This window comes from Sinocyclocheilus rhinocerous, unplaced genomic scaffold, assembly GCF_001515625.1.
Source record: "Sinocyclocheilus rhinocerous isolate Xijiao unplaced genomic scaffold, SAMN03320098_v1.1 scaffold1333, whole genome shotgun sequence".
In the NCBI taxonomy this organism is placed as follows: Eukaryota; Metazoa; Chordata; class Actinopteri; order Cypriniformes; family Cyprinidae; genus Sinocyclocheilus; species Sinocyclocheilus rhinocerous.
In genome coordinates, this window is record NW_015625783.1 from 267856 (window position 1) to 290617 (window position 22762).

Consider the following 22762-nt stretch of genomic DNA (forward strand, 5'->3'; position numbering starts at 1 on the left):
CATTATCTGTAAGCCATAATCATCAAAATTTCAAGAAATAAAGGCTTCAAATATTTAACTCTATGTGTAATGAATCTATATAATATATGGGTTTCACTTTCTGAAATGAGTGACAAAAAATATTGACCTTTTTCATGATATTCTAATTTTTTGAGATGTACCTGTATATGTAGCTGTGTTATTTTAGAATCATTGAGAAACTATCATAGTTTTTTAAAGAATTTAGAATCCGTTTTTTTATTTTAAAGTTTTAATAATTTTGCTATTTCTGTCATTTTTAGTAGTTTTTTCATTTTTTATATATGTCTATATATTCTTATTTCAGTTTTAGTTTCAGTTATTTTAGTATTTAAAGTTAAATGAAATGAAAATGAGAAATGTTGCCTTGGCAAATAGCTCAAATAAAAAGTTTTTTAAAATATTTTATTTTATTTCAGTTAATGTTTATTTCAAGTAATGAAAATGTTTTTAAATGGTTTCAGTTTTAGTTAACTAAAATAACCCTGATACACACACACATAAACCAAATGGCTTAAAAAATTACTAAACACTAACAAATGTCAGTAGTTGCCTGTGAGGCGTAGTGTTCAGGTATAGAAAATATAGTTTATCATTATGCCTGTGGAGAGTCCCCGTAAACCACATATACAAGTATGTGTGTGTGTGTAGGTATGTTCATGTATGCCCATGCATGGTGAGCTTTGCTCTCGACAATCCCAGACAAATTAGAAGAGTGATGGAGGAAGACAGAGAAAGAGCAGACGTGTCAGTGTGCATGTGCGCGAGTGCGCATCTGCAGTGAAATGTCACAGCGTGGATCGATGGGGCTTAACGAGGACCGCAGGCCTGATGTAGTCAGAATCCCCCAAAATGATCTGAATCTGTCCCCCAGCTCAATCCCATACCTGAAGCTCAATGCAGTGGGGACCCTGACCAGAATCCCCCCATACACACATATAAGGGTACTTGATGGTATTAGGCTGTAAAGACACCCGGCACGCCGACACTTTTTGAACTTCACAAAGGGGGAGTCCCTCGGCCTCATCCTGAGTCGTGACAACAAACACAAGCTTTAAGAGAAAAACACTTCTGATGCTTTTACACAGAGGTGAACAGAAAAACGACACTTCCACTCAAATAATCAGAAGGGGTTTTTTATGATTTCAAAGTGCTGAACAGAGCCTCCAGTGAACCAAAGAGGAAAAAAACTAAACAAACCAAAAGAGACATTGAAAAACATGTTTTTTTTTCTTTTTTCATGTTTCTTCTCCAAAAAACAATGCACAACTTGTACCACAAGATTTGAAAAAGCTATCAGATAAAAACACTTCAAAATATTTGTTTTGTATTGTGTATATATATATTTTTATATATATATATATATATATATATATTTATATAATTTGTACTTTCTCATCTGTTCAAACTGCTGCCGTATGATAAAGTAAGCGAGAACGCCCAGTCAGTAAGTGTGTTCAAGCCCTTGTGGAGCCGGCAGTCTTTGCAAAATAAATACAAGCAGTGGTGAGAAGGAGAAAACCATGCATATAATCCGTTTTTACTTTTTTGTACATATAAAAGACATTTTTGCAACAATGTCCTCCATATTAATAAATGGCGTAGACAGTATAAACATACAAAAATTAGCATGAACGCGGAATGTTTCATTCCTTCCATCCTCTCTCTGCACCTGCGTCTCACCTGCCTTCTCTTAACCTCCTGTTTTTTTAAGTGCTCAAAGCCCAATTCTATTCTTTTTAGTCTGTTACCCTACCACTAAAATCCCTTGGTTTTTATTAATAATAATAATAATAATAAAAACTACAGTAATTTCAAGTCTGTGGAACTTTGTCGTTAAAAGTTAGTGCGCAGACCGGGCTAAATCATCTCAATTGAAACCGTTACCTTACAAGACGAGTCTTAGTATTAAAATAATTTAGAGTTTGAAATAGGACTGGAACAAACACACACACTCTCTCATTCTCTCCTCTCTCTCTCTCTCTTCATTTACAATAGCACTTAGTAAATTGCACTTGTTTGCAGGTTTCTGGGGTGTGATCAACTGTGATTCTGGACATTAATGCACTCTGTCGTTCTGTCTGTGTGGCGAAAGCCTCCCTCAGAGACACTCCTACGTGTTTTCACACACACATCCACTTCGTTTCTGCCAACGACAGTTGATATGTCATAATCTGGCAACTGAAGCTGGCGTTTTGGATCCGTGCGTATGTGTGAAAGGACAGTTCGTGTGTACTTGTGTGTTTGTGAGTGTATGTTTGTGATGAACACAACTGCTGTCATTGAGGTGGATTGTGGTGGAACTTTTGGACCGCCTGCAAAGGAGCCGTTAAGTGTGCGTACTCACACACACGCACACACATACACACATTCTCACACGGTAATACTTCTCCTGAGGTGGCGCGCTGAGCTATAGGCATGGCGCTCGTTCCCAGGGCACGTTACGTCAGATACGCTCAAACCCCGCCTCGTATCTACACTATTAGGCGCAGAGCAGAGATTAAAAGCGCTTATATGATTGGTTTCTCCTCAGACACGTTTGTTTCCTGTGAGGATTTGGGGACTCATGGGAAATCGAGTTCAGTGTCACTGTTAGCTACTGGCTCTGAGTTTACAGCCGCTGTGGGCGTGTCTGAGTGAGCTCGTGGGCGTGTCAGTGGTGTGCAAAAAGGGGCGTGGTCATCAATAGGGCAAGGTGTCCAGAAACCTATCGATGAGCGGCGGGGGCGGGACCAGGTCCTCAAGCTTCAGGTAGAAGATCCTCTGTAAGCCTTGCGTACGCTGAGTTCGAAGCTCTGCCCTCAAGCCCAGCACAGCTCCCACTGGGGATGGGGCCTTGCCGGTTGAAGCCACGCCTCCTGCGCTGACCGAGCTCAGGTGATCTCGCAGGCAGCAGATTAGTTTGGATTGCAGTTCCTCCACTTTTTTAGGCTCCTTTAGACCGGGACATTGTTCTGAAATGAGAGGAAAGTGTCTGAGTGCTTTTGTTTAAGCTAAATATTGGTTAAAATGTCACTACAACTGTACAACTCGCACCACTGAAACACACCCCATACACACATCACTTTAACAGTAACAATATCTGCAGTTGGTTTGGGAATCAAGAATCACTTTTTATTCACAACTGGTTCCATTTTTGAAAAAGTAATGAAACCAAATCATTTTCGTGACATTTGAATGCTGATGGATCACTTAACCTATAGGGCCAGATTTACTAAACAGGGCAAATTAATGTTAAAGGGCAATTCCATGAAAGCGTCGATGGGAGGGGAAAATTCTGTGGGTGATTTACTGACAAGGTGCACATTAAAGAACACAGACGGAACATCTAATTTCCATAATGACCAGCACAATCTACCAAGAGCAGCACAAATTACCGCCTGCTTTAAGACATGCTTTTTTTGGGCTTTAATAATGCCACAAATAGCAGTGAATTGACGAGCACAAATCTTTGTAAATCGATTTGCTTGATTCATTTAAATACTCTCCTTCCATAAATGTACTAAAAGGGAAACTCCTACAAATGCATATTCAATCAGGTGAGTCACAAATATAACCGTGTCCATGCCTTTTCAGCACTAATTTACCACTTTGTGTCTTTAGTAAATCCTGACAATAGTTTTTTAACGCCAAATGAGGGTTTGCGCTGACGCAAGCTGATAGTAAACCTGGCCCATAGAGTGCCCAAAATATTAATTATATATGATAATATTAAATAAATATGAATATAATATATAATACATTATATAATTATATTAAATTAATAATAATAATAATAATTTTTCTAATGATTCTCATCCTCAATCAGCAGTCTAGTGTGTCTTTGTATTACACTTCAAACAACTCTATGAAGTGTGTAAGTGCCCACAGTATGGTAGAACAGCCATGGATGTGGAAGTGCAAAGGGATGCTGGCTTGCTTTGGATATATCTGTGTGTGTGTGTGTGTGTTCCAAATCTATGTGTCTAGAGCAGCTCCATTGTCACTGCATTCAGCCTACATCTCTCACTCTCACTGTTTTTTTCCCTTGCTCTGTCTGTGTCTCTCCCTCTCTCCTGGGGGATGATCGATGGCACTCTTTCACCACAGACATTTTTAGAGGGTCGATAGACTGAGTGGAGGAGTGGAGAGAGGGAGCGAGAGAGAGCTAGAAAGAGAAGAGAGGTAGGGACCCGAGCTCTACTGAGTAGCGCTCAATTCCTCTATAGAGTTAAGTGCTGCTCCAAGGGGGCTACCAAACACACACACATATGCACACACACACACACACACACACACACACATATCTACACACAACAGTGTAGATTGTGGCTGAAAAAAGAGAGGTAAAGATTGGGCCGAATGGGCGACTGAGTAAATTGATTGACAGCTGTATCTCTCTCTGTTTTCATTGACACTCGCTATCTTTAAAGTTAGCGTAAGATTAAAACTGTTCCTATCTTGATCTTTTTAAAATGTTTTTCCCAACATTAACATGTTTCTATTCACAATGGAAAAAATGTGAATATCACAAAACTGTTTTTTTTGTGTGCAAATAAAGCAACATAAAAACAGCAGCATGTAGTTTTTCTTCTCTGAGCAAATTATTCACATGGCTTGTTGAATTAATTTATGCAAAAATCTGAATATTGAAACATTTTTGCGAATAAAGCAGTGTTTTTATCCAATGTGATATTTTTTTCTGTAAGTGTAAGTCACATGACTTGTTGAATTTGATTTACACAAAAAATCTGAATATGGTCAGCACCGATAGCCTTGTGAACAAACAGCGCGTTACACTACGGGCGTCCCGAGTTCGAATCCCAACTCAAGGACCCTTCCCGATCCCGCCCCCCTCTTTCTCTTCCACCTAGCTTCCTGTCAGCTCTGATCTGTCCTATCATAATAAAGGCAAAAATAAATCTTAAAAAAAAAAAAAAATTCTGAATTTTTGCAAATAAAGCAGTGTTTCCATCCATGCGATATTTTCTTCTACATGTGAATTATTCAGTCACATGACATTAGAGGACTCTTTTGAAATTAATCTATACATTTATTCAATAAACTTGTTTCCATCATAATTTATGTGCATCCACCTCAAGTTGGCGTAAAAGTTTTTTTAAGCGCATTTTTGAAATTTAATTCGCATCTCTGTTTCCATCCAGCATTATTTTAGGCAATATTCCAAAATACTTTGATAGAAACCCAGCTGTCTTTATTCTTCTAATGCTTGCCAGAATGTGCACGTGTTTCTGTGTGTGTGGCGCAAAGTGTGTTTGTCTGTATATAGGTCGACCTGCTGTTTAGCCTCTGTGTTAATAATGCATGGTAAGACTCGAGCACCTGCTGACCCAAACACATACACACACACACTGTCCTACTTTGTCAACCAATAATCAACTATCTCCACCTGCACTCAAAGAGGAGATGCACACAAACCTCACACCATCTCTGTGTCTCTGCTGTGTGTGTGTGTGTGTGTGTGTGATTAATGGGGATTATTTCTGCTGTCCAGGTAAACCTAATCTCTGTCAGCACCTGCCCCACACCTGTGATCACTGTGACGACCGCTAGCAGCGGGACAAAAGGGGTGTAAAAACACAAATACAAGAATTACAACAGGAAGTGACAAGTGTGTGAAATGCATAGAAAGGGATTTCAGAGCATTTTTCAGAGGTTGCGTGTTACCTGTGAGCAGCACTAGGGCGCACAAGCAGGAGAACGCAGGCATGTCAAGGTTGAGACTCTGCAGGTGAGTGCTGAAGTCTCGGATGGAGTCCAGCCACTCGCCGAAGCCACGCAGGCACTGCTGCCGGTGAAGGACCAGGCCTGTGCAAAACACGAACTTCTCATCTGTCAGCAAAGACCTGAGCAAAAGAGAGGGAGAAGAGGTCTAGATGAAGAACTGTTGTTATTTATACTGCTTCAAGGTGCCGTTTGAAGCCATGAGTTCAGTCGCAGCCTTTCATCTTTTAATTAATCGCCGTTCTTCTCGTTCCCTTCAGAACAGGTACCTGTTTCAATTTAGCGAGCCACTAATTCTGTACGTAGCCACACATGCTATCAGAAAGCACACACAGTCACTGCTGTGACACACACACACACACGCTGATTATCACCTCTCTCTGATTCATGTGATGACGATCTGCCCTTGGATTGGCTGCCGAATCTGTGTTTAAGGCATACTGCACGGAAACAATTACCATAGCGACAAATGAAAGCCAGTACAGGGAAGAGCACATCAAAGATTGGAATGGACCTAATTATGCCAAGCTTTCCCAATTAAAGCTTTTAAAACATTCCTGAGATTATACTCTCTTTCTTTCTTTCTTTCTTTCTCTCTCTCTCAGCTCTGTCCTTTCAGGGTTGGAGGGTAACTTCTGGGTCAAAGCAGTAAAGTTGTATCTTCATGTATTCTCACGAAAATCGTTTGTGTGTAATTGCAGCGAAACACTCAAACACTCGCTCTGCACTCGTCCATCTTCTCAATCCACTCATCCTCACTCTCTTTTGGTCTGTCTTCAGCCCTTCGCTCTCAACCCTGCAATTTAGGAAGAAAAACTTCCTCTCGTTTTTCCCGTAGAGTGCTGGCTTCTGCTGCGTGAACTGTTCTTCATTAGTCTGCACGAAAACGCACACTCATATAGACGAGGAGTAATGGAAAGGGGATGAAGGGAAAACGGCGAGGAGGAAGATTCGAGAGTCATCTTCTGAGCTATTTTTTTGAAGCCCAGAGGGGTAAGTAATCAAAATGTGTGCTTCATTAATGCGGTCTAATGGTTTTACGTCACTACATATGAATGCATATATACTGAATCCACTGACACGGCGCTGGTGATGTTATATTGGAAAGTGAGCATAATTTTGTCCTGTTCACTCCAGGAGAGCACTTGAAGTGAGTACTATGAAGGGCGCAGGGCTCTTGTATGTGGGTGTCTGGAACACCCTACATGAAGACGTACATGACTGTTATTTTATGCTAACATCATGTTTATGCTAACAACTAATAAAGGAAGAGTTCACTCTAAATGTATTTTTAATTCATTTATTCATTGTTTGTTTATGTATATTTATTGATAGGAATATTAGTTTTTGACAATTTGAGGGTGAGTAAATGATAGCATTATATTTTTGGGCAAACTATCCCTTTACGATTGTTGTAGCAAATAAAATATATAAATAAAATATAACTTTTTTTAACATTATTTAAAATTTTTGAGGGATCATGTGACACTGAAGACTGGAGTAATGGCTGCTGAAAATTCAGCTTTGCCATCAAAGAAATAAATTACATTTTTAAATATATTAAAATGGAAAAGTTATTTTAAATTGTAACAATATTTAACAATATTCTACTGTATTTTTGATTTTAAAAATGCAGCCTTGGTGAACATAAGACTGAAACATTTGAGCTGTAATGTAGCTCTAGTGAATATGAGAGAAGTGAGGGTTTGATTTCATGTTTTAAAATTAATCATGAGGATGCACCACCCAGCATCACATGATCATAAATGGTGAAATTACTTCCTTGCATATATCCTTCACTAACAGCCATGTGGAAGGGCCCTTCATTAAAGGTTTAAAAATGCCGTTTGCAATCAGTCCATTGTCTACTGCTGCCATAGAGAAGGAGGGAAAACAGGAAAAGAGTGAACACAGAACGAGTGAAAGCTCCTCATTATTACAGAACAAAATTAACAACAGCATCCTTGAGGAGGGACGCGCACACATTCCTTTTAAATTTGCGTCAGAGTGAGTCGGTCTCTTTGCGTCCATTCATTCATTAACCTCAGTGCGGCCGCACGGGGTAAGAATATGTGCATGTGTGAGCCACATCAGATACCATTCTCTGGTGTGTGGTGTAGAGTCTATTTTCAAAACATGTGAGAACTGTGAATGTTTGTGAGTGGAAAATGTGCAAGTTTGCCCGTATTGTGAAGTCTCCACACATTCTGAACGCGTATCTTGTGAGTTTTCGAGTGTCCGTGACGTAAGCCCGGATGAATCCCCCCACTTAAATGAGTCAGAACCCAAGTCTGCAGCTCCCTACTGAGGCTGTGACGCCACCACCCACTGCCCTCCCTCCCCACACCTGCTCCTACACCATCAGAGAGGGAGAGAGAAACACAGAAAGAGCACCAGAGCTAGTTAAACAGGGAGCAGCTGAGCTGAGACAAAAATCCACTTCCTGTTAAAGCAACATCAGAATGTCACTGAGTCACTGAGACACATCCACTCACGCACGCTTCTACTTAAAGTCAAGAAACAACAGGTTACTTTCTAGTCTGGATGCAAACTGTTCCGGCCTTCGCGAGTAAAACAGAAATGCAACATAATATGGTGAATGTAATAATAATTGATCAACTGTTCAAGAGCTGTTTTCTGCCACACATAATGTCTTGGGAGGGGGAGGTGGTTAGGCCGGGCTGTTAACCAATAAACTTAAATAAGTGAATTCCACAGGATCTTCCACACAGTGTCCATAGTAACCTTACAGTGCTGAAAAGAGAGTGAGAACACACACACTCATGCTCACACACACACACTCGTTGTATAGGAAGTCACAATGTAACTAGCAGCGACTGCAGCATATTACACAATATAAATCATGACTCTGCCTGTGAATGACTTCTTTCACAGTCATAATGATACTTTACACCTAATGCTCATTTTTAAACAGAAAGAAAATCCTAAGAGACGTATGAGACATCACTAATAGCAAGTCATAGAAAAATCTGACAGTTGCTATGAGATATTATAAGTGTAAAGTCAGAGTGTAATTGCTATAACTACCGTTTCCGCCCACAGCTGTAGCCATTCAGATGAGAGCTGAAAATGTCTAATTAGGATATTATTACAGGCTCTATTCTCTGTATTGTATTTCATACAGAGTATTTGATTGGGGGGCAAATATTAATGATATATTACTGGAAATATTTAATTAAGCAACATTGTGAATACTGTGATGATTTTAATGCAGTTTGGTACTTTAGTAGCAAAAAAGAGAGCAGAGTTTAGTTTGATTCATTCCTGTGAATCACTTCAAACTGTTTGTTTCAACAAATTGATTCATAACCCTGATTCAGTGATTCACTTGTATCATCCGAAATGTTCAATGAAGTCTCCATGTGGCAGTTTTATATATTAAAATGTTTAAATATTAAATGTCTAATAAAATTTCTAATAAAATTAGAATGACATTGAATATCATTCTTTCTTGTGTTCATTTAGCAAAAAATAGTGAAGAAATTTTTGACTAGATTTCTGCTGCATTTTACATCTTACATTAAACATTTTAAAATCTTGGTTCTTGGCTACAGTGATTGTTCTTCTGATAAAAATATATATTTTGGGAAAATAAATGTAATAATAAATAAAATAAATATCGGGAACAATTATATTGCTGTTCTACCTAGATTACATTATACATTGTGAATCTACTTGGCTAAAGTGACTGGCTGAAAAAAATTGCCTTTTAAGCAATATTAGGTAAATGCATAAATATTGAGATATACTGTATACAGCATATAATTAAAAACTTGTAAGATTTTTATTAAATTTTTTTGCTATAATGCCCAACTCTGTTATCATGAATGTTTTAGTGCAGTGTTTTTCAATCCTGTTCCTCGGGACCCACTGCTCTTCACATTTTGCATGTCTCCCTTATCTGACACACTCATTTGAGTTCATGGAGCTCTTTCCTAATGAGCTGATGATCTGAATCAGGTGTGTAAATTAGGGAGACATGCAAAATGTGTAGAGCTGTGGGTCCCCAGGAACAAGTTTGAAAACCACTGTTTTAGGCCCTGTCCACACGAACGCGGTTATTTTTAAACCGCAGCTTTTTCTGCTCGGTTTGGCCGTTCGTCCACACGCAAACGCAGCACCAGGTCACTGAAACTGAACATTTTTGAAAACGCCTGCCAGGGTGAAGATTTTCAAAATCTCCGGTTGCAGTGTTATCCTGTAGACATCGAAACCGGAGTTTTTGGCTTGTGACGTCGGAGCATGTGCTGTTATCTCCGCCTACTGGAAACTTTTTAAGGCTTCTGATTGGCCAATATGGCTTTACGGTTGAGATTATATCGCCACCTGTTGGCTTGGCATGCTCTTGACAGTGCTTCATAGCATGCATTTGCGTTTTCATGTGGACGGAGATTTTTTTTAAAACGGAAGAAGGAAACTTCGTTTATAAAAAATACCCGTGTACGTGTGGACATGGCCTTAGTGTATGCTTAAGATGGTGTACTTTTCAATGTTTTCAGTGCCCTAAAGTCTGCAATGTGAGATCTGTGTGTGCCTGCATGTACCTGTTGGCGAGGCGAAGCACGAAAAGCTCAAGGAAGGCAGAGTCAATGAGCAGGTTCTGGTCATCGTGGTGAAGCTCAGAGAATCCAGGCAGCCGTTCCGCCCAGCAGCGTGTCACCTCCATGGAGCCGGTTAGCACTCTGTAGAACATCTGGATCTGCTGAGACTCAGATAGACCCACTGGCTCCACCGCACTGAACTACAGGAAGAGAGAGATGAGTATGCCACACAAATCAATAAAATAAACGTGAATGGTTATATTGTTGTTTTGAAGTTAAACTATGTTTTTTTGTAATTTAATAATTGATGTATCAAATGGTAAAATAATGATTTATGCTAATTAGACAAAATTCATAAAGGATCTCTCCACTTAGATACCTGACTGTAGTCTAGTTCTCGTGGTGTAGACTGGGAATAGGCCCTCACTACTGCATTCAGCAGGCTGAGGGGAGGTGATGAGGGCTCTGGCTCTGGCTGCAGGGGACTCTTTGGTTTAGATGGCAAGCGACCTCTCCTCCCCTTCAGGTTGTCTGTGCGCACCACTGTGTCAAACACACAAACAAACATATTTTAGACAATGCACGAGTCCACCACAAGCAGTTATAACATCTAAATATTATTATAAATTAATATTATTCAAACCATATTATGCAATTTCACACATGCAAAACAGCGACAGTGTATTTGAACACCTGTGAGCAATGATGTGTTGACAAATTATACTTCTTATTCATTATACCAATCCCTAGGAAATCAAAAGCATTTTGCATGTTTGTTTAGTAGTTTTAAATAAAAGTTTCAGAAGTTTCTTTCCATCTATGCCACTCAATAATGCTGGACTGGCCAGTAGGGGGCAGCTCAAATCTGCACGATTGCAGGTCTCAGAAGGAATGGGTGAGTGAAGGTGAGATATAATAAGAAGAATGTATGTCTGTCCCAATCTCCGGCCGAGATGGATAAGATGATCAGAGGTGTGATCTTTTTAAATCACATGGTATTCATGCATAAATTCTACAAGTATTAAATTTCCCTATGAACACATGTGCCTGTGACTGTACTGTGTGTTGTGTTATTACCGGTTCTGAAGCTGCTGATAGGCTATGATTACAGAGGCGAAGTACTGCCAGTAAACACCTCCATTATAGTTTAATTCATGCATTCATACTAACCAACCAAACCAGCTACGCGCCAAATCTGAATTAATCCATGGTGCTTCTTGAGCGTAGTGTGTGCATCTGCGGGTTTTAAGTCATTAAGATAAAGAGTGTCTATCTCCTATGCATCAGTCTCTAACCAGAGGTCCAGCCGAGGTCATATGCACCAGGGCCTATTGTGTGATAATTGGTTTGAGTGGCTTGGCCAAACATATTATAGGTGTGGGTGTGTATGTGTATGTTTGATACCTTCTTTCACCATGCCTACACTGAGACACTTCTGGAAGCGGCAGTACTGGCAGCGGTTTCTTCTCCTTTTGTCCACAGGGCAGTTTTTACTGGCCAAACACACGTACTTCGCATTCTTCTGCACTGTCCTCTGCAGCCACCGACAATAAAAAGAGAAAAGGGAGAGAGAAGAAAAACAATAAGCTAACAGGTCTAAACATTTTATTTATTTAATTTGATCCCATTTTTGACTAAGAATTAAAAAGGAAGCTTGCAGGTCAGATTTTAATTACAATGTGAAAAGGCTCCGGCTCCATCAGGATAATTAGATAAAATTAATTTCCCAACATGCCTTGCCTGCAGGAGGGACAATTTTATTAGCGCAAGCTACTGACAATGAAGATCAGTGCAAAGCGTGCTGAGGCCGCTCCCGCGAGACATCCCGCGCCGCGTGATAAAACTGTTTGTGAAACTCGCGGGTCTGCTCACGGCACCTCAGGGTTTTGGCGGATCGTGCCTCTGCGATAACCCCCCCACCCCCCTGGAGTTGTTTTCTCCTCGGCTGGATATGCGCGATTATTGCTGACCTTATTAAAATGAAATAAAAACCGTAGAAAAGAGGGAAAATACTTAGTTGACAACGCTAAGGTTCAGACATCAAGTGCACGTGCTAACGGTAAGTCAAAAGATTAAGCACTTGCGTGAGACCGGTAAATTCTGTGATTAAGGTAATATTCAAAACAAACAAAAACAATGCTTTAACAAGCTACAACTGCGGTCAATTTAATAGCAACTAAAACGTACATCAACATTGTTGGTTTCATTGTGCAGTTATTCAATTAGGAAAGCTGCCAGTTGTTAAAATGAATTACAAAAAAAATAGTGATAGTTGTGATAGTGATAGCATGATAGTTACTAGGTATGACTTTATCATTATCTTTCATACATATTTTTAAAGTTTAATGCTGCTTTTGTATGTCAAGTGGCTAGTAGCTAATGGTATTCTAAAATCCCCCTTTTTTTTAGTTTATCTAACTTTCATTTTTGGTTTGTATTAAAACACTTTCAATAAAACTATAAAGAAAAAAATCATAATACACACAGCTGTTTCCAGCAGGTGAAAATAAAAATCAATCAAACCACCTGCGTTTCCCAGGAAGCTGGATTTTAACCGTCAGGTGAAGTTAAAACACCCACCCACACACATGCTATCCATGTGATTTGCACGGTTTCTCATATTTCACTTAAATTGAACATAAAACTACCACAGCAGCCGCGGTAGAGTGGACTAATCTCCCAGTGGGCACACAAATGCACTTGTTAGCTAGGGGAGTCTACTCAGTTACAGCTACATTCACACTGATTCAGTATGACTTGATTAAAATACAACCTGTGGAGCACACCATCTCGAAAACACCCTGGGCTTAGTCGGAAAAAACGCACCCACCTTGCCGTTTCCCCCTGCACCACATGCACAAGTTATCTGAGTGCAACTTCGTTCTATAGGCTACTTTATAGCCGGTTCAGACTGTGACAGATTCTGTCTGTTGGCCACAGTCATTGTACAGTACAAAAAAAAAGGTTTTATTGCTGCAGGAGTTCGCTAGATGAATAGACATCTCGTGATGTTCATAAAATAAGATAAACAGCTGTACATATGACGGCCATTAAGTGACTGAAACAGTTTCTGTGTATGGACGTGCATGTGTATTTGTATTTATTTATGCTCTAAACGATGTCACAGTACAAAACTGTCACGGTTGCAACAGTTTCCCGACTTTTCTTAAAACGAAAAAGAACATCTTAGGTTATATTGTAACTTTTATGAATATGTCTATCAATTTCTGCCCACAAACAAATGGCAAAAAGCCTGAAAATCAAACACAACACTCTTAAAACATTTTACAGCAATGCCATAGAAGAACTATTTAATGTGAAGAACATTTTAATAATCAGAAGAACCCTTTTTCACTACATTTTTTTGTACATTTAAAAGGTTCCATGGATGTTAAAGGTTCTTCATTGAACTATTGATGCCAATAAAGAACCTTTATTTTTAAGAGTGTATGACAAAAACTAAAACCTACTATTATTGTCTAACTACCATAATTCTCTCATGCAAGCACACAAATATACAAATACACACACACAGAGTTGCGGTCCAGTGCACAGCAGGGTCCGTAGGTTTGGTAAAGACAAGCAGTTGTGGATTCATGACATGTAACATGTGCTAATGGCCCTGTCGCACATTCAGACCCCTTAGGGAACCTATATCCCCCTCTCCTCATCCTCTCCTCCCCTGATCAGAGATTATCAGACTATCTTCTCTCGCCCTCTCCTCTGGGTGTGTAATTAGACGTGTGTGTATGGCTGTTCAATAGGAGAGGTGGAACTGGGTCACCATTAATTGGTTAAGTGTGTGTGTCTGTGTGTATTGCGCACTTAGACTGTATTATAAGACGACTATGTCTGTGAATGAAGCACATTTTAGTGTGTTTATTATTCAATACTCTGTAAATGCCATGATGCAGGCACAAAAGCACATTTATCTTTGTTGCAACTGATTTAATCAAAGTAAGCTAAAGGAAAGTGCTGGAGATGAGTTTGAATTCAGTTAAGAGCTGTTAAACTATTATTCCAGTGGAGTGGGTCGAATGTGAAGGTTTTATGAATGAGCGAGCCTGTCTTGACCCTCCATTAGGTAAATATTCAGAATAAATATTCTCATTCGGAGCATGTTATGAGTCACAGAGCAAATTATTACAAACCAAATAAATGGTGTGAAAATAAGCGGTGTGAGCGAATGAGCAAGACAGAGAATAGTTTTTTTTGTGCTGAAATTGGCCAGTTATTTACTATTTTTCATTGTGAAACAGCACAACGGTTTGTATTCAGATGTAAAACAGAACCATAAGTGAAATGATTTAGTGCCTGTTAATGAACATAAAACTAAAGCCGGAGGGAAAATCAGAATAATTTTGCTGGATAAATGCATGCACGTGCACTCCATTAAAAAATTATTTTAAAAACAAATGTACTAAGAATCAATGTGCATAAATATTACAATAAACCCTATTGTATAAAAACATTTATTAGAAATGTTAGCGTCTGTTAGAGTGTTAGCGGTCTGACAAAGGATATACACTGCCACACAATACACCATCTTGCATTAAAATTCACCTGCTAATATTTATATTGTGAGTTAATGAGTTGCCTGAGATAATTAATTGGTGAGTGTGTTTTGTGAGTTGGGGTGAGTACGAGTGTGTGTATGCATAAAAATAAGTATGCTGATCGTCTAAGACTTGCCAGTGTGCATATGTCAGTGTTTGTGGATGTCATTTGTGTGTGTGCATGTGTGCCAGCATTGCAGTAATGGCTACAAAGTCTCAGGCTTACCAACCCCTGCTTTTATTAATTACTAAATAAAAACTAATTGTGAAACTAATTGAAAAGAGGTATAATTTATTTCTGAACCAGACCACAGGCCATTTCCAATTATTTCAGCTCTGCCACTCTCACTCCTTCACTTTCATTGTCAGTCTTTCAGCACAGTCTCTGTATATTTTAAGTCTTCTCGCAGTTTCTGTAATATTAACCTGAGCAAATTCAAATGTACATATATTCCAAAATGTAAAATAAATGCCATATATATGTTAAATTCATTGTAAGTGTTAAATTAAATCTTTATACGCTACAGACTCTCCTCAGTCTGTGTCTGTGTGTGTGCGTTTCTGGCTACAGCTCCAAGCTGCTGTATTTTAAGTGCGCGCCGCTGTCACACCTCTCACTGGTCACCGAGGGAAACGACCCTCACAGACGCCGTGGCAACCGCCGCTCAGACGATTTGTGAGAGCACTCAAAGACGCACACACACACATTCACACTCAGTACACACAAGCCAATACTTTCATGAAAAGGCTGAGCAAACCTGTCACAGTTGCACCTCTGAAACTGAAACTAAACATTCTTTCAGTTTTTGTGCACAAATTATTTTCTGTACAGCCTCAAATAGTCATATGGACTGTATCCCAACCCCCTCTTCAAATGAACAACAAAAACACACACAGCTCACTGAAGAATTGCTATTCACACGTTGGGCTTTAACCTTGGTTCAAACGCCTGCGGAGTGCGTTACAATAGTTGGTTAACCCTGAGCCTCACACTCAGAGAATGAGGTGCGATCGGTGTAGAGCAGTGTGAGGCTCTTCAGCCAAGAGCTCCTTTCAAACCAAGAACAAAACAAATGACCACTAATGAATACACAATTAACAAACACTACCCTGGCCACACTGCTACATATGAGACAAAAAAAATATAAAAAAACACTGACCGACACACTGTACAATAAAGCGCAAGTACAATCCTCTTACACTCCATTTAATGACAGACACACTCAGATGCACAATGAGACATGCTATTCAAATTAAGCACACACTGAAGAACACATATCAATCAACACAAACTGCAAACTCCCACGTCAGCTTCTACAATACTACAATCATTTGCAATAGTATGAATAAATGTAAAGCATTAAGGGAAATCCAAATGAGAGACTACCTCCAGCAAGCAATTCCAGTCAGTTTTAGTTAACCTCAGCATGTTTAGTTCTTTCAATAGTTCAGTTTATTGTGCTGTGTTTTAAAGAGATAGATCAACCAAAGAAGATATTGTGGAACACTTTTTGTTCATACAGTGAAAGTCAATGTGGTCTAAAACAGTGGTTCTTAACCAGGGGCAGAGGCCGACTGGGGACTTCAATAAACGTCCAAAGTGGTTGCAGGATGACTTAAAAGTATTTAAATCAATAAATTATTATTTATATATTAAAATAATCGAAGTCTAATTAAAATCAGATGAAATAGGGATGCAAACTGAACACTCAGTTTAAAAAAAATAATCTTGGTTAAAGTAATTTATCAATACTTTCAATTGCTGTTAATAAGATTAAAAACAAGCAGCTTTGTCATAATTACAGCAGAAATATAGAAAATATTTTAGAACCACTGGTCTAAAACAACATCGGACCCCACTAAACGTTATTGTATGCACAAAAAAAAACATTAAACATTTTTCAATATCTTCTTTTGTGTTCCACAGTAGAAAGTCATACAGGTTTGTGACAACATGATGAGAATATTCTTCTTTTTTTTTTGGTGAACTACTTCTTTAAAGGCCCAAGTACATGTGCGTCAGTTAGTGTGCAGTGGAATCTTATAGTTTAAGATATTAAGTAAAAGCTCCTTGCGTATGATCCTCCTATTTACATTAAACAGAACTTCTTGTATGATTATTTCAGTGAAAGTGTGTGTCAATAAGGATTATTATGCATTTGCAATGGCACACTCATGTACATAGTAGTGACAGTGATGGAACTGGGGTGTGTCTGTATTTGATCTGATCAGGAGTTATTATAAGAAAGCAAAGGTGCTTCTGGGATGCTGAATTCTTACCTTAAAGAAGCCTTTGCAGCCCTCACAGGTGCGCACACCGTAGTGCTGACAGGCCGCATTGTCTCCACACACAGCACAGGTACCCTCTCCGGAGCTGGTGCGACTGGGCGGCGATGGCAAACTCTCTCCCAGAAGCGGAGGGCACGGGCCCATGCCCAGAGAGCGGAACGCCAGGCCTCCCGGCTTACCCATGTTCAAGGGGTACATGTGTGAGTGTGTATGGGAGTGCACATGTGAGTGTGTGTGCGTGTCCAGGCTGGGTGGCACATGTGAAGACGAAGAGGATGAGGAAGGAGAGCGTTCAAGGCGCAGCGGAAGGCCGATGGCAGTGTCGTAGCCGCTGGTGGAGGGTGGGGCCGTCTGCTCATAGAAATGAGGGAAGCGAGGGCTCTTCAATGGGCCTTCAATCAGGCAGGGCTGGTGCACAGGGGGAAGACTGTGTTCATCCCACAAGAAAGAGCTGCTGGGTGGGCCGGAGTGAAGCGGCGTGGGGGGCGTCGAAGGGGGCGACTGCTTAAAGTACATGGAGCTCCCAGCTATTGCTTCGTCAGATGGTGCCATCGGTGGGTAAGACTCCTCCTCCTTCTTGATGATAGGGCATTGAGGAGGGAGTTGATACAGACAGGAGGGTTTCGGCTCAAAGCCGCCCTCCACGAACACATTAAAACTGGGTAGGGAAGTGGTGGCAGCCGCTGCCGAGATCTCCCCCCCACTAAGCTCACACTTCGAGTAGTCTGTCGCCATGAGGTCAGGACTGTAGTCACCATGGTAACCAAAAGACTGGGCGGAGTAGCTGGACCCATGAGATGCAGGGCCGTACTGGGCCTGAACGCAGGGCATGTCTATAGAGATGGGGAGAGAGGGAGAGGAAAACGAGAGAGACTTATCATATTGCCTTTTGGCTGAATTTTGCCTTCAGGTGTACAGAGGATGTGATGGTCAACCATGGCATTTCAGTACTTTTTTTGTTAGTACCAAGTTAGTAGATAAACCATTCACCTGGAAACATGGGTTAGGCCGTGAGCTGGTGGGCACACATGCAAAAAATTAAATAAATAAATCAAAAATGCAGGCCTCATTCCTGGTTTGGATTCTCATCTGAATTAAATTAAACCAAATTCTGTCATCATTTAGGCCTACTCAAAGTTATTTTTACAAAGTTATTTTAGTGCATCATTTTTTAACATACAATGAAAGTGAGTGAGGCAGACATCTCCACTGAAGAAAGAAATTCCTATGAGAGTGAGTAAATGATGACAGAATGATCATTTCTGGGTCTAAATGATTAAACAGTTTTAGTTTTCTTTCTGGATTTGAATTCCATGCCACTCTTGTGAGCAAACACCGTCCAACCAATGTAGCACACATACCTACGCTTGACTCACAAATCATTCTTTGATTATCCATCATCAGTTCTTATTTCATAATTATAAATATGCATGTAAACATGCACAGAGAAAGATGAGTTTAGTCACTTATATTCAAAACAAGGCCTAAAAGTTTTAACCAAAACGCTTTTACATAAATATTCATGATGGTTTTAACTCTATTAATTTAATGTGCGCTATGCACCTGTTGAAATAAAAATGTTATCGTATTAAAAGCCACGAGGAACTCCCTTGTTATTCGTAGTAGTCTGTATCTTGAGCCAGCTCTGCGCTCCAGGAAAACCATATTGCCAGCGCGCACGCCCAGAGTTATATAACCTAGAATTGTGCGTCTTGACACAGCTGTTTAAGTGCATCTGTGCAGAGCTACCTGAGTCCGTGAGTAGATGTGTGTGCGTGTCCTTTGTTTGCTTATTTTCCCTAGGTGGGGAAGTGTACACAGACCCGACATCGGATTGACGCTGTCGTGTGGTGACTTCGTAATCCTTGTGCCTCCAACACGTCATGTATGTTTAGTAAAATCAAGAGGCTTATAAATTATGAACGCCTCTTTACCTGTGATGACTCGGACCGGTGCGCGCGCGTTCCGTTTCCTACGCACATCGCTGGCTATGCATACAAACGCATATTGTGGCATAGGCTACAGCATCATGGATAACAGTGAGTTTAATGTCAGTAGACATTTCTATCACAACAGTGGATTCATAGGATAATGCACATGAGCAGATGGGGGCTTACCTTAAGCAAACATTTTTTCCCCCCAATTCAACTTTCCTTTTAGATTTGAAGTTTTGGTTACTTTTATTTAAAACAACAGTAAACTTCCTTGTTGTCCAACTTACTTTATTAACTCTAGTGATACAAGCTCATGTTGCTATATTTTCTCCATGTAGCCTAATTTTAAATTTGTATGAACCTGTAAACCAAACTGGGCATCAAGAGAAAGAAGGCTAATCTTTTACAGTTAAAGAAAAACAAAAGAAAAAGTTATATTGTACATATTTCAGTGTACTAATTTTAGACGACTTTCAGGGGCGTAAAAGTAAAATGAATTTCTGTCACATTTCAGCTGGGCTGTTCTCGCGCGACTCAATAAAGAATGAGAATGTGACGTAACGCCGCGTTGAGTTCTGGGAAACTGCTTTGTTTATCCGCCATACTTGCAGGATAGCGCTGCCTTTCCGCTATTGAGTTTAGGGCAGTATTTGATTGTTTGTCGTGATTGTGAAAAATGTCAACAGTGTATGTCATTCATACTGCATCGATAATTGCAATAGTAACTCAGATCATCGTTCTGAGAGAAAACTGGACAATGCAATATGTTTTTTCGCTTTTTCTATGTGTAAAAACACCAAGGGAAGGAGGTCGCGGAGAAGACGCCGAATAGTAAATCTGTTAATGTCACTGATTAAACCCACTGACTCTCACTCAATAAAAGAATCACATTGCTGTGTGTTTTATAGAGAATGAGAAGTAACCATGGGAACGGATAGCGTATCCTGCTAATATGGCGGCGCCTTCCCGACATGCAATGCGGAGTGAAAAGATCGTGACGTAACTCCTCATTCTCTATTAGTGTTTTAGCGCCCCTAGCGCATATAGCTAGCCATCAACTATATTAAAGACGTTTTAAACAAGAATGCTTTTTATGACATTTTAAATGTGTAAATCTATAAACATAAAACAAACCTGAGAAATATTGCCAGTAGTTACTTATGTTTTGTTCACGTAACGTTATACCGTTCGCAACAGACAGTAATCGAGCAGCTGTTGCTATGGTTACCTCCTCACGCACAAGTGTATACGTTCGATGCACTCTGATTAACTTGTAATCTAATAATCTAACTCGTAGATACTGTTTGAAAGCATATTTGGTGAAACAATCTTTAGGCTAGTTTTAACTTTATTTGGGAGGTAACTTTATTTTGGATCATTTATAGGCCTAATATTCGTATAATTCGCACCTTGACGGAGGAGAGTTTTACGTCAGAGTGGGTGGGTGGGATAAGGTGCGACCCCTTCATCGTCATGGATTCTGACGAAGGAATTGGTTTGAGGTCGATCTGTCCCGTGCTGGATGGAGCAAAAGTGAGTCAAACTTTCTTATATCACTGACATCTTACACCACACAAACACATATCTCCCTAACGTGCACTTGAGATAGGCCTATAGGCCTACACTTTCTTTTTTTCTTTGTTTTTTTGGCTTTTGGTTTATAAACTAGGTTATGTCATTCTAAAATTAAACTTGCAATATCTTTAAACGATTTTTAAAACTTTTTTTTTTTTTTACTAAAAACCACTTCGTAAAAATCTGTCAGCCAGCGATATAGGCACAGATAGGCTATGTTGATAAACTTGCTTTTGTGTAGTTTTAAAATTTGAAGACAGCACAAAATATGGCATTTAGGCAATCCAATCAAAGTTTTGGTGTCTTTTTGACACACTTAAGGCCAGCTCAAATTATGTAAGACCAGACAAATCCTTATAGAAAAAAGCAGGACTGGACTTTCTGTCTGACTCCGTATCTCGTGTGTATCCGTTTATGGTTTGTTTGTGCACGTGCAAACCCCAGTGCACATCGTTTTTCTACCTCAGCTCCACATTTCACCATGACACGGATAATAAAAATGAAAACGCAGCCGACCTAACGTAAAAAGTCGAAATAATTAAAAAGATCTAGACCACATAAAGTCATACTGAAACGATGCTTTACAGCTCTAGTGTGTGTGTGTGTGTGTGTGTGTGTGTGTGTGCGCGCGCGCGCGTGCGTGCACCAGACAGAGAGAGCCTCACACAAATAAACACTCAGGCTTATAGAAAGCGCTTTAGAGGGATGAAACAGTTGCTAACCTCGAGGTGTGCATTTTAGATGGACAAAATGCAGCTGTTCCAATAACTGTGATCGCTTGTTCATTGTCAGAGTGCCATAGATCTAACAAACAAAAAAAATCAACGACATAAAAAAATAAATAGATGCACATGACACGCTAACCAGTATGAATTTGCTCTTGAAACTAACAAGCATCAGTGGAACACAGGCGGCACAAATACATTTGCGCAAACTTTCACTTTCCAAACACTAATAAGACAACAAAGACAATGTATTCTAACAGCAGCACACGAGGTTGCTCTGACCATGAAGAAGAAAGTATGTTATGATACTATTGGTAGGATGCAAATTTAAAATGAAAGAGCTATAGCCTAATATAGATTGCGCTCGTTCCAAATGGAACACAAATGCATGCTTTTTCTGCCATATAAGCTAAATGTCAAACCACCATCTGCGAGACTCGTGTTTTAAACGGAATTAAATGCAATTTGCTGAGGAGTGTTGTACAGAGAAACGACAATGCCTGTAAAAATCAGTTATTATTCCGGTTATTTGCATTTATTTCCGGCACAATTACAAACACAAAAAACTCTCAGGAAAAAAATAAACATTTTAGTTAAAACTACACCTATCAAAAATTTCTAGCCATATGAATAAATTGTTGCTTTAATTATACAAACCAAAAACTGTTTTATTATCATTTGAATAGGTACAAATTTTACAACATGTCAATGAGATTTCCTGAAATTTCCAAGTTTTCTAAAGTTAGACAAACCAAAATGATATAGTTAGCTAACAGCAAAAGTTCACCGGCATATGGTAATCAAAAAAGCAACAAACATGTATTATCTTACTACCAGTCGGTTTGCATTTAGTAAATGAGGTGTTCTTAAACCGACAACATTATTATAGCTTAATATAAAAGGTTTAAATATGCAATCATACACATAAAGTATGTGTCTAAAAGCTCTTCAGAGTCAAGAGAGATTTTTACAGAGACTTGTGGTACCTGATTGGCCTTTTGCTCGCTGAATCGTGGTCGGTTTCTCGGGTGGAGGCTGCACGCGTCTGGGGTTCGGGGCTGCTTCAGCACACGCGGCGGGTGAGGTATCCGGTAGCCGGGACTCAGACCTGGGCTGCAGGCGCTCTTCCGAACCGGTGTCTGGAATCGGGAGCACAGAATGATTTAGCTCACAACGACATAAAGTCACACACACACAAACGGGAAACTGGCAAAATAATAGAGACATACTCAGGATTTTCTGGTAGTGTAAATTAGTTAGGTTAAACATATTTTAGCTCATTATTTGTAGGCTACTATAAAAGTGTGCAAACTAATAAACAAGGGTTAAAGGTTACAAGAGGATTCAGGCTCCACTAAATAAGCAACTAAGATTTTTAT

The 22762-nt window shown here is 39.7% G+C and overlaps 1 protein-coding gene across 4 annotated transcripts; it reads right to left on the minus strand.

The window, feature by feature from the left end:
- Positions 1-1277: 1277 nt before the first annotated feature.
- Positions 1278-22519, minus strand: LOC107706170 (probable nuclear hormone receptor HR38). Of its 4 annotated transcripts, none has more exons than XM_016509786.1 (8): positions 22370-22519; positions 21381-21462; positions 17141-17982; positions 11709-11838; positions 10684-10847; positions 10308-10504; positions 5686-5864; positions 1278-2972 (listed from the first exon to the last, which is right to left on the minus strand). In XM_016509786.1, the coding sequence occupies exons 2-8, from the start codon at positions 21442-21444 to the stop codon at positions 2701-2703; spliced, it is 1848 nt and encodes a 615-aa protein (XP_016365272.1). In that variant the 5' UTR covers positions 21445-21462; positions 22370-22519; the 3' UTR covers positions 1278-2700. The 4 variants fall into 4 exon arrangements, with proteins under 4 accessions (XP_016365272.1, XP_016365265.1, XP_016365257.1 ...); XM_016509779.1 differs by having other exon boundaries at positions 22355-22519; XM_016509771.1 differs by lacking the exons at positions 21381-21462; positions 22370-22519 and adding an exon at positions 22355-22369.
- Between the last annotated feature and the right edge of the window lie 243 nt (positions 22520-22762).